Here is a 13,242-nt window from a genome sequence, read left to right as displayed (position 1 = left end):
TCACTCAAAATCCACCTGTGTCATTGCCACTGTTATACCTTATACCTGAAGGATACACGATCTCTTACTGCAACCGCATCAATAAGCCAGGAGGAGGGATCACAATCATACACAAGGAATCCATCCAGTGCATCACCACAACACATGACATCACCCCAGCCATGGAACAGCTAAACTTCAGGCTCAAAAAGGGACAGAAAGACTATCATCAGGGGCAACCTTGCCTGCCGACCTCCGGGCCACAACCTAGTTTCTGCAACTTCGTCACCGATTTAATCGCCACCCTCGCCATAGACTCCAATGACTACATATTCCTCTGTTATCTCAATTTTTACATCGACAACCTTAAAGACACCAAAACCACTCCTCAACAGCATGAGCAACATCCGCCTCACCCAACTCGTCAACAATCCCTTTGCACATTTCAGGTCACAAGCTAGATTACATCTTTACCTCCAGTGACTGATTCATGTACAGCTACGCCACCGAATTCACCTGAACTGGCCACGCCATCATCCACTGTAACGCCACCAGCCTATGGATCTCCTCCCCCACTGTGCACAGCACCCCCCATCGCTACTGGAGCAAAGTCTCAGAGTCCAAACGGATAGACACCCTCAACACCACCCACCTAGACTCCTCCAGCAACCTAGACCAAAACTTCAGGAAATTCAACACCTTGATCACAATCTGCTTTGACAGCATCACTCCCATTGGCAACAACAAGCACTGAACGTTTACCAAGCAGGCAGCTGGTACACAGATTCAGAACCGCTAAGCACCACTGCAAATAACTGGAAAGGAGATGGCGCACCAGCAAGGACATCACCAACAGGATTTCCTTCAAGAAGGCCCTCATCCTCTACCACCGACAGCTGTGGGAGATGCAGAGAAAAGTCCTAGCTTCAAGCATTGAGTCAAGCTCCAATGATAGCAAAGAACTATTCAACATCTCCAAGTAATTCTCCAACCCTGCAGCTGCAGCAAACAACATCACCCCCTTACAACAACCTTGCAAACTACTTCAGCAAGATCACCAAAATCCACAGGAACTGCAAACCCCAACCTAAGCCTACCGACTTCTCCAACCAACACAAGTTCTCCGGAACCACCACAGACAACTGACTGACCACATGGAACCACTTCTTCCCCCAGGATACCACCTCCCTCGTGAACTTGGTCCACTCAGGGGCCCTCTCTGACCCATGCCAACACCACAGCTTCAGCCAAGGTGGAGCCACAAACTCCCCACCCTATTCAACACCCCCATAGCTAAGGCCACCTTCTCTGAAGTCTGGAAGCACGCTGAGGTCAACACCCTATTAAAGAAATCAGCCCACCGCAGCGAACTTAACAACACATCTCCCTACCAAAGTATTAGAAAAATCTAACAATTCACTAAACATCTAGAACAGAACCATCTCCTTGACACCTCTGAATCCAGAATTTCCCAGCACAGCACCAAAACAGCTATGAATGCAGCCACTGATAACATTTGAGCCCTCTTCAACCAGGGTGAGGCAGCGCCACTGATCCTCCTCGAACTCTTGGCAACATTTGACACTGTCTCTCACCACACACTCATTACAAAGCTGCATAACATCGGCATCCAAGGAACCACTCTCAGAGAGATTGCCTTCTTCCCTACTGGAAGAACACAAAAAGCCTGCCTACCAACATTCACTTCTGAACCCCAAAAAGTTATCTGTGGAGTACCTCCAGACTCATCACTCAGACCCACACTCTTCAACATGTACATGACACCACTGGCCAATATTGTCAGATCTCACTGACTCAACGTCATAGCCTATTCCAGCTACACACATAGCTCATCCTCTTCCTCTCCAAAGATTTCACCAACACCAGAACCAACTTCCACAATTGCAAGACATGCTCTCCTCCGCACATTGATGATATGCTCTTGGACGCACTATGATGATCTTCTCTTTATTGCACCATGATGACATGCTCTTTATCACACTCTGGTGACTTGTTGCTGGGCACACCGTTGCTGCCGGGCACACTTAATTTAAGTAGACTTAAACGCACCTTGGTTACATTAGTATTGGACACAACGCGATGTCAGCAATTATTATATGGTAGAGTGATATGCTAGCAAAGCGTGTTTAGTTCAAATGGGATCATACAACATTGTTACGTGCAATAACATAGTGCAGTATTATCAGCAATTTTACTTTGTGGTATTAGCAAGCATCTGATACATGCTACAATGCAATGTCAGAATGTGTTCTTGAACGCCAAGTGAGGTGAATGACACTTTACGACTGAGGTCCGCAAACAATTGTAAGTATAGTTTCAAGTACTACCACTAAACATGTTAGTTCAGGTTAGATGTGAATTTTGTATGCATTGTTTGTGTTGGCAGGATATAATTTGATATCAACAAGCATCATAAAGTTTATATTAGCAGGTGTTATTAGGTGCAATGAGTCGGATGTACGATCACCTGTTCAAAAACCAGGGATGAGCAATTTGCACATGGACTACTTTGTGAATCAGTGTGCAGTTTGCTATGCAACCTGTGTACTAATATGTTGCATCGTAAATTATCCATTTGCAAGGGAAAGTAAAAGACTTACCTGATGAACATTGATTTGGCAGGTCTCAATGTGCTACCCCTATGACTGGCTACGAGTACAGGGATGTAGGTCTGCAGGAAACAGCAGACCTGCCAGCCTGCAAACATGTTTAGGTCCAGCCTGGCAGCGTGCATGCGCTGCTCATAGTCATACCGTATTTGGTTAGGGTGATTTGACCACGCCCACCCCTTACCATTTGTTACTTGTGCCTTTCTGCATTCCTATATTTTTATTGGTCCCATATCGTGAACACAGCTTTAACATGGTTTCGCCTCCATCGCGCTTTTTAATTCTAGAGATGCACCACTGTACTACTTTCACTTTATGATCGGATTACACAGTATATTTTTTGTAGTATCTATATGTTTTTGAATAAAATGTGTGGATCTAAAAACAAAAGGGTGTGAAGTGCACCCTCTCCTCTGCACTATGGAACAGCCCCTCCTCTCCGGGGAGAGGTCTTTCCCAGGGCATTCCAATTCAAATGCAGTAGAAGGTGGCAACCGCTCCTCCCCGCCACCAGACTCGGGGTGGGCCTGTCACGGCCAGAACTGCTGTGGGATCAGCTTGGCTATGGTGCGTGGGCTGCCCTGTGACTGCATTAATTGCTACTGGCATTGTGCGCGCGAGACACGGCGGGCAGGGCCCTGAGCATGTTGCTGTTGCCCGTGTTTGGGAGAGGTATTGTGTGTCAGATACACAGTGGTGTCGGTGTGTATTACAGCCATGTTGATTTAATATCGCTTGCTTGCAACTCAACTTTATGAACTGAATGTGTGTGCGTGTTTATAACAATATGACCCAGGCATGATGCACAAGTGAGTTGCTTGTGCTTCACAGTGACACCCGTTGTCTAATTTTATGTGTTGTGATAGTAGTGAAGTAAAGGTGTGATTTTTACTTATTTATGTGTTTATTCAGGTATATTGCAGAGTGCTTTATGATCACTTACAGTTACTTCAAAGGTCTTATTGTTCTGTTTAAGTGACGCAGGAAAAATATAGGAGTCTTGTGTTGGTGCCTCAAACGTAGCGTGTTAGGGTTGCACACTAGTGTATGCTGATGAGAGAGGGTGACAGGGTGAGCCTTGTACATTCTAGTGCGTCACTGTGAATGTAGGTAAGAACGCTTTCTATGTCTATTATCTGTCTTGGTTAAACTGTGTCTTTAAATTGCCTTCTGTCTTTTAAGATTCAGTTGTGTTTTGTCGGTTTTACTGTTGGTACCTGTGGAGTTGTTGTGCCCATTTTTGCCGCTCATCCCACCGCGGTCCCTCTCCCCTGCCGGTTCCGACTCCCGCTTCCCTATTTAGTGGTGGCTGCTGCACAGTGCGAAAGGCAAGCCCGTATGTGCCTGGCAACAACCAGCGCCAGGGACCCTGGATCTCTGACCTCCCACCGCTACGACTCTGCTGCCCTCCTCGCACTCAACCCCGGACAGAACAATTGACAGCGGTCTATGCTGAACACCAACCACCAGAACCCTAATTCGCGGCACCCTTGCCTACAGACCCCCAGGAGCTAGCGCTTCTTTCACCACTACCATTGCTCACCTCATCGCACCCCATGCCATCGCCTCCACAGACCACATACTCTTTGGAGACCTGAACTTCTACCTCGCAAACCACAGCAACCCCCGACTCCACGCCCTCCTGGACAACCTGGGACTGAAGCAGCTCGTCGCCTCCCCACCCACAAGGCTGGACCCATCCTCGACCCCATCTTCACTGGAAGAAGCAACAACTGCTTCAGCCACACCTCGCAGCCCCTCTAGACAGACCACCACTGGGTAAACTTCTCTTTCAACACCGCCACTTCACACAAGCCCGCCCCTTGCCCGCCACAAATTGGAGCAAGATCAGAGGACTACCTCAACTCCACCCTCATGCATGACCCTCTCCCCCCCCCCCCCCCCCCCCCCATCGCTACGATCGACGCCAACTCTGCAGCGAAGGAACTACACCGCTGGATCACCAGCTTCGCAGACAAACTCGCACTCCTCTTCCACCCCAACAAACAATGCCCCCTGTAGGCCGCCTGGTTCACCACCTACCTCCAAGAAACCAGACGCTTCTACAGACGTCTTGAAAAACGATGGCGAAACAGCAAAACCACAGAAGACCAGAAGAACTACAAGAAGGCCATGACAGAATGCCACCAACTCATAAGCTCCACCAAGAGGTCCTTCATTCGGAACAAGATCCTCACCAATGCCAGCAACATGAAGGAACTCTTCAACATCATCCAGCAGTTCACAAAACCCTCCAGCGAAGCAGCGGACGTCACACCCTCCCAGGACCTCTGCAACAAGCTTGGCTCCTACCCTCTACGACAACTTCAGCGAACTCATTCCAGAAACTATTCTCCGCTCCAGCAATGACAGCCAGTCCTCCATCACCACCTGGACACCCCTCACCACCGAAGATACCACCACAACCATGAAGAGCATCCACAAACTAGCCCCCACAGACCCCTGCCCACCTCATATCTTCTACAGAGCTGCTGCCACCTTAGCACCTGAGCCACGCTGCACCATCGACACCACCATCAAATCTGGCATTTTCCTGGACGACTGGAAGCGGGCAAAGGTTAAGCCCCTTGTTAGATTTGGGGGTCTCTAGTTGGCACAGGTAGGTACTTGTGACAAATAGGGACCATTGCCTCCAGTCAGGGTAAGGAGGTTTACTCCTAAATTAACCCCTACTCACCCCCTTGGTAGCTTGGGACGAGCAGACTGGCTTATCTCAGAGGCAGTGTGTAAAGCATTTGTGAACACATACAGTAATCAAGTGACAACACTACAGATGGACACCACACAGGTTTTATCAAAAGTAAGTATTCTTTACATAGACTTAACACAAGACCACAAACGACAAAAATCGACAATACTGTACTTAAAATGGTAGTTTTAGCTTAGTTCTCTTTAGTTCTTAAAATGTAACACTTTGAGTCAATGTACCTTAAGATACGACACTCAGGGCAATGAAAGTCTTGCAATGATGGAAATACGGCAAAGATCTGGTGCAAAGAAATAAAGACGTGAAGTTCTTCCTGATGCGGCATGCTTCTCTGATGTTGCGAGAAGTCTCAACTCGATGCGTCCACTGCAGCGGCGAAACCCTTGTTCAGTGATGAGACAACAGCAGCTTTGGTGGCGAAACTCTTCCCCGATGATGCGAGACGCTTCTGCTCGATGCGACAACTGAAGCGACGACACCCTTGTTCAGTGATGTGACGACAACAGCTCCGACGGCGGCACGCTTCGTGGATGAGAGGTGCTTCTTGTGATGCGGTGCAATGCGACAGCTACAGCGGCGACATCCTTACTTAGTGATGCAGCGGCTGCGACGGCGACACGCTTCTTCGGGGTTGCAGGACTTCTCTTGAGATGCGTTGCAATGCGTCCGCTATAGTGACGACATCCACGATGCAACCACATCGGCTGCGACGGCGACGTGCTTTTCCCTCTTGAGTCGCGCTTTCAGCTCCTTGCGACACAGTCCCTCAGAAGGCCCGAAACAGCAGCAGGCACGTCCAAAGAACTCTCGGGAGCTAAGGGTTGAAATCTGTTGTTCCTGAGACTTCAGCAGAAGGCAAGCTCTTTTCGCAAGCCCTTGGAAATCCTTCACAAGTTGAATAAAGTGCACACAAAGTCCTTTCTCCTTTATTTGGCAGTCAGGCAACCACTGCAGGCCAATACCCCAAGCAGCACTTAAGCTTAGGGATAGTCTCTCCTCAGTTTCTCCAGGTTCCTCTCCTCAGCAAAGGTTTCTTCTTGTACTCCAAAAGTGATCTAATTTCTTGGGATGAGGGTCCCAATACTTATACCCCAAAATCCTTTGTCCTCTGAGGGCAGAGGGGCCTTTGGCTAGTCGAAACCAGTTCTGGAACACTCTGTTTACATGCCTCCTTCTTTCCTTTCACAGTGCAGGGCAGAAACATCAGATGCCCCACAGGAGGTGGAGCCAGCATTGTGGAGGGAAGGCACAATCCTATTCAGGTACCAGGTGCAACTCCTCCTACCCATCTAGATGCAGATCTCTTTATTCACCACAGGGCTGACTCAACCTGTCTCCTGGAATCCCCCAGCCCTGTCACTCAAACTCCAGACAAGGAATGCACAACCCAGCAGAGGCAGGCTTGGGTAGTTAGACAAGAAAATACCTACTTTCTAAAAGTGGTATTTTCAAACACAGAATGTTAAAATCAACTTCACTAAAAGATGTGTTTTGTCATTCTGAGTTCAGGCATACTATACTTGAATTTCTACCATGTTAACTGAGTCAGTTAGGATTATAAGATGTAATAATCTAACTGCCTATTCTGGCCTATGGAGAACAGCTAGACTAGCAATAGTGAAAAAAGAAAATGGCTGTAATTCACTATTAGGACATGCCACACACACCAGGGCATGTCCTACCTTATACTTACAATGCACCCTGCCCTTGGGCCTACCAAAGGGGTGTCTGATATGAAGAAAAAGGAAGGTTTAGGGACTGGCAAGTGGGTGCACTTGCCCAGTCAGCATGGCAGTACCAGACTGCACACAGGCTCTGCAATGGCAGACCTGAGACACATTTTTACAGGCTGCGTCTGTGGGTGGCACAATCAGTGCTGCAATCCCACTAGCAGTATTTGGTTTACAAGCCCTGGGCACACTCAGTGTACTGTACTAGGGTCTAACCAGTAAACCAAATCAGCCAATCATGGACTCACTAATCCATACATCAATTTACAATAGGGAGAGCATATGCACTTTAGCACTGATCAGCAGTGGTAAAGTGCCCAGAGTCATAAAACCAACAAAAACAGGTCAGAAAAAAAATAGGAGGAAGGCAAAAAGTTCAGGGATGACCCTGCAAAAAGGCCCAAGTCCAACACCCCTCCTCAAGAAACCCTCGCAGACCAGACGGACCTGAGAAACTACCGGACCATCTCTCTCCTTCCCTCTGCAGCCAAAGTTACAGAGAAAATTGTCAACACCCAGCTGTCTACCTTCATCGAAGAGAACACCATCCTCGACTCTTCCCAGTCCGGATTCCGTAGCAACCACAGCTCTGAGACCACCTTCCTTGCCGCCACTGACAGCATCCGCGTGCTTCTCCACCAGGGCCTCACAGCTGCCCTCATCCTGCTAGACCTCTCCGCTGCCTTCAGCACCTTCTCCCACCTCACCCTTGCAGCCAAACTCCACAACGCCAGAATACGGCGAACCGCCCTCGACTGGATCTGCTCCTTTCTCGCTGGCAGAACCCAAAGGATCAGACTCCCACCCACCCTCTCCGCACCCACAGAGATCAACTGTGGAGAACCCCCAAGGAGCATCGCTCAGCCCCACGCTCTAAAACATCTAAATGTCCCCCCTCGCTGCCATCATCAGACAGCATGGGCTCAGCATAGTATCCTACGCCGATGACACCCAGCTCATCTTCTCCCTCACGAAGAACGCCAAAGACACCAGACTCCCCTTCCAGGAAGGACTAAATGACGTTGTAGCCTGGATGAGCATTAGCTGCCTAAAGCTCAACTCGTAGAAGACATAGGTCCTTGTCCTTTGACCCTCTCCCACCGCCGTGCACAACACCTGGTGAACCCTCCGCCCTCAAACTCACCCACCCCGACGGACCACACCCGGACCTCAGCATCATTTGAGACTCCTCCCTCACCATGATTGACTCGCCAGAACAACGCTGTCGCCTCCACCTGCTTCAACTCTCTACGCACGACCTTCAAGTGGATCCCATCCCCCCCCCCCCCCCCCCCCCCCCCCCCGCAGCCAGAAAGACAGTCACCCACGCACTTATAACTAGCAGACTGGACTACAGAAACACCCTGGAATCAGCAAATCCCGGCTTCACAAGCTCCAGACCATCCAGAACATTGCAGCCAGACTCGTCCTTGTCACCCCACGACATGAGCACATGACACAACACTTGCAAGACCTCCACTGGCTCTCTGTCGAGAAGAGAGTAACCCTAAAGCTACTCACCCACACCTACAAGGCCCTCCACAACATCGGACCTAAATACCTCAACTAAAGAGTCTCTTTCCACGTACCCAAAAGAATCCTCTACTCCGCCGACCTCGCCATTGCAGAATCTGCAGCCAAGGCCTGAAACGAGTCCCTGTCAACATCAAACGCTCACCTACTCTGCACACATTCAGGAAGTCTCTCGAGACCTGGCTTTTTGGCTGACCCGGAGCTGCCCCCCCAAACCCCTCCAGCGCCTTAAAACGCTCACAGGTCAGTAGCGCGCTTTAAAAGCCCCTGATTGATTGATTGATATGTTGGTCATCGAGTGAGTTCAGTGTACATGTCTCCGGTGTGCTAGTGTTACTTAGTGGGAGATCAATGTACATATATCTCCTGTCATATGCTTTACTTAATGTTGCATTCCCTAAGGGTGTTTGATATTTTTTTTGTATGTTGTTACTTTTTTTCCCAGCCAGCATATTACTCTTGTCTCCTCTCCCTCATAACCTATTTCCCATTTTCTGCTTCTCCAGTCTGAGATTTCATATGGATGGCAATAGCACTATGCAAATATCATCTCTTCACTGCATACAAAAAAAAGTAAAATATTATCATTTTCAACTCCAAGAGCTCTTACACAAATGCAAAACCGATTGCATTGCAAATGCTTGTTTATACGTCCACTCCACTCCAAACACATGGGTAAAAGATAGTCATTTACAGTGCCAATAGCTCCAACCCTGGCAAATGCTAGACCTATTACATTGCAAATGCTTGTTTTGTAAAGCAGAGAAAGCTCATAAAAGGTACAGCTACTGCTTTAAAAAAAAATTATGTTTACAATTTGGGAATATATTGTGGGGTAAAATTAGGGGGAAGAGTAGTCCCACAAGAGCAGCTTTCCCTTTGCGAATAGGTTAGCACTCCAACTCGAGACTCGGTAACGGCATAATGGTGTTCCGTCTGCAGTGAAGGTCTCCAACTATTGATGCATAAACAATCACGGGATTTCTCTTTTGGCCACCACCTCTTTGTATTTCAGAAATGTTCGCGAAATAAACTTTTATAAGCCTGAAAGATTTTTTTTGACTCTTAAAAAGTCTTTTGTACATTGTAAAATACCCGTTTGTTATTGCAGGACCTGTGGTTTTGTGAATCGCAGAGTTTGGACCTCCAAAGGGTCCTGTACCTCAGGCTCTGTGTCATTTCCGCAAACGTTATTGGGTGTAATGCAGTCTCCAGTGACGTTTAAATGCATGGGCAAAGTGGGCTCTAGCCGACGATGCCAGCCTTTTAGGGGGCCCCCTGATAGAGCCAGCTCTGTTCTGCAGACAGTTTTCACCCGATGACCTTGAATACTACTTCAATAAATTGTTTTAAATGACGTTTTCCTTTAATTTATTTTCAAAGGTGGTGGTGTGTGGGGAGTCTATTGCAGACATTTTGCAGAGAAGTGTTGTGATTGTTCTTTTAGAGCAAAACAGAACCTCACATAGAACATGGGAGGGGCCTCACCGAGATTATTTGCAATATTAGTGAGCTGATGCTGTGTTACAATATTGAAAACACACTTGACTATCCCTGAATATTATATTAAATATAAGAACACATAGAATTTGGACTGATGTGCCTGTGCCCTGTCAGCAGCCTAGCCAAAAAGGGCATGAAAGAGCTGAAACGAGATCATAAATTCAAATCTGTCCCGAACAGGGGCCCCAAAATAAGTTTGGCCCAGGGCCCCCACAATCCCTAAGATGTCTCGAAGTGTGACTTAAGTTTGGTTCACTATGATGCAGTGTCAGAACAGCGATATTGTTAAGCGGCGGTGGGTAGAGTGTTAAATTAAAATGCATGCTTGAATTTGAATTTGTCGGCAGTCGACAAGTATTATTGAATTCGAATTATAATCTAATGTTAGCATGCATTTTCACACAGAATTCTATGAATGCATGCGGGCATTGTTAGGTAGATGATTGCAACCTTCCTTCTATTGTTCAGTGCTACTGCAGAAGGTGCTGACATGTTGAATCTAATCAGGCGATCTGAACATTTCACAGCTACTATGTTCCACAAAAAGTAATGTTCCGAAATTATAAATGAGCTTGAATCAAAAGTGTATTATGCATAAAACGGTAGAATAATGTGCACATTGATACACCATGAGTTGGATAACTGGGGTAGTAGTTGGAGTTGAAAATATTAGCGAGTATCTAATTTGCTAGCCTAGCTGCGGATTGTTGGAATATATGTCTGTAATTTTGTTACAAGGAAGCGGTCACAATGGGGGGTTTGTGTGTCTGAAAAAAACCTTGGTCCTGTTCTTGTTTTTTTGTGGTTTCTTTCCACCTACAAAGAACGTAGCTACCTAACAAGCATGTTTACTGGATCCAATTATACATTAGATAGTGCATGACTGCCATCTAGTGGTCGGAGCCCTGAGTTGTATTGCTAAGAAATAGTGGATTATTTGAATTCGTTGCATTTCAGAAACGCTGTTTGACATTATTAAATAGTAGATCTAGGTATTTAACCTACGTTTGCCCCACAAGTACTTTTTAGTTTGGGAAGCGGGGGATAGAATTCACGGAGTTCACGCGAAACATCAACCTCTTTTGTAGCGCTAGCCAGTGGTAATCGAGTTTAGGGTGCCTGGAAACCACTTTTTCCTGTCTGTATATTTTATGGCTGGGGGCCTACTCGTGGCCTCGACCCTCATTAAACTTGGGATTATTCTCTTATCTCACCATAAAGCTCATTCAAAATTCATTCACATTTTTGTCAATCTATCCAATTAATTTATTTTGGTTTGTATAGTACTAGTAAAACAAATGCTTCACAAATGTCTTATTCAATCTGAATTGTCCCTTTTGTGTGCCTTATCGACATGTTATCCTATCAAGTACTTTAGAAGTGTAACCCGCGCCACCTTCTTCAATTGTGCAAGCTGCTTGCAGCTTAAAATGATGGCAGATTTCTTGGCTTGGCCTTTTTTTTAGGTGTTGTGTTTCTTGGGCAACTCAGTCATTCATTTAATGGCGCCTTTTATTGCCTTCCAACAGAAGATACAATACCAAAGAAGGTGGTGTGCCATTTCAACGGAAAGACGTACGCCGACGAGGAGCGGTGGGACATCGACAGCTGCACGCACTGCTACTGCCTGCAGGGCCAGACCCTGTGCTCGACGGTCAGCTGCCCAGCCCTGCCCTGTGTGGAGCCCATCAATGTCGAAGGAAGCTGCTGTCCAATGTGTCCAGGTAACACCGCTGCTGACCTCGTTGCGTTCTCTTTTTGGCCATATAATTACCTTTGAAGCGCGGCAGACCGAGCTTGCTTGCAGTATGTTTGCTTGCTTTTCTGAAAGCTCTGGGAAGGACATTTATTCCAAGCAGTAGTTTAAAGTTGTACAGATTGCAGCTGGGCAGCTGATCTACATAACACTGCTGTTGTATTGTAATTGAATTTCTATAGGGCTTACTACCCCGAAAAGCTTTTTCGGTGAGTAGCACACTACTGTGGAACCCATAAGGGATCAGTGGTGAATCAGTATAGTGAAATATGAAAGTAATTTGAGTGGTGGATATTTTAGTCAGCTATTTGGATTGAGAATGGTAGTGGAGGGATAGAAGTGGGAAATGGTTTGCCTTTATGTAGCGCTTGCTATCCCATATGAGGTGTCATGGCACTTTTTCTGCGAGTAGCGCCCTAATCCGGAACCCGTAAAGGATTAGTGGTGAATTAGTATAGTGAAAATATGAAAGTAATTTAAGCGGCGGATATGTTAGTCAGTTATTTGGATTGAGAAGGATAGTGGAGGGTTAGGAGAGGGGACAAGTTTGCATTGATATAGAGCTTGCTAACACTGATGAGGTGTTGGCATGCTTTTTTGGGGAGTAGCATGCTACTCCGGAACCCATAGAGGATTAGTGGTGAATTAGTACAGTGAAATATGAAAGTAATTTGAGCGGAGGATATGCTAGTCTGTTACTTGGATTGAGAAGGATAGTGGAGGGATAGAAGAGGGAAAAGGTTTGCATTTTTATAGCGCTTGCTACCCCTGGTGAGGCGTTGAAGCGCTTTTTGGTGAGAAGCACGCTACTCCAGAACCCAAACATTTGCACTTTTTATCATTTTGTGGTATTTAAAAATATTTTTACTCTGTTATTAGGCAAATAGTGTTAATTTCTAAACCCATACATTGCATGAATGATGACATACTGTAAATTATTGCATAGGAGTAGCCGTCATCCACAAAAGATAACTGCGTATTGAATCCATAATTAACTTCAGTGCTCCAGGATGTGAATCGTTACTCGGGCAATGTTCACTCATACCCAGGAGTCCAAGTGGTCTTTACCCTTACCCAGAGAGCCGGGCATACTCTGGACGCAGTATTAGCTCCTCAGAATATCATCATCATAGGAACTGAAAAACTCCTGTGACCTGGTGTTATCATGCTATGTTCCAGCTGAACCTCCAGCTAGCCTCCCAGTCAGCCAGATCTGCAGCCTCTAGGACAGAAATGTAAACCTGTGCATGGAGGTAATTGGACAGTGACACTTTCTCTGCTCAACTGGATTCATTGTTGACTAACAGCCCAGCATGTCCGTTCTGCAGTTCCGTCACTGGCTAACACTGTTCCTTGACACATCATCCCAACAAAGGACAGCAT

The 13,242-nt window shown here is 46.7% G+C and overlaps 1 protein-coding gene across 1 annotated transcript in view; it reads left to right on the top strand.

Moving 5' to 3' along the window:
* CRIM1 (cysteine rich transmembrane BMP regulator 1) overlaps positions 1–13,242 on the top strand; it is an 891,430-nt gene that overhangs the window by 854,411 nt on the left and 23,777 nt on the right. Inside the window, exon 14 of the mRNA XM_086926868.1 lies at positions 11,633–11,827. Within this exon, the coding sequence (XP_086782994.1) occupies positions 11,633–11,827 (195 nt within the window). The remainder of the gene's footprint in view (positions 1–11,632; positions 11,828–13,242) is intronic.

The sequence above is a fragment of the Lissotriton vulgaris genome, chromosome 6 (genome assembly GCF_964263255.1).
Source record: "Lissotriton vulgaris chromosome 6, aLisVul1.2, whole genome shotgun sequence".
Lineage (NCBI taxonomy): Eukaryota > Metazoa > Chordata > Amphibia > Caudata > Salamandridae > Lissotriton > Lissotriton vulgaris.
Note: the sequence above shows the minus strand (reverse complement) of the source record. Positions and strands in the feature narration are given on the sequence as shown.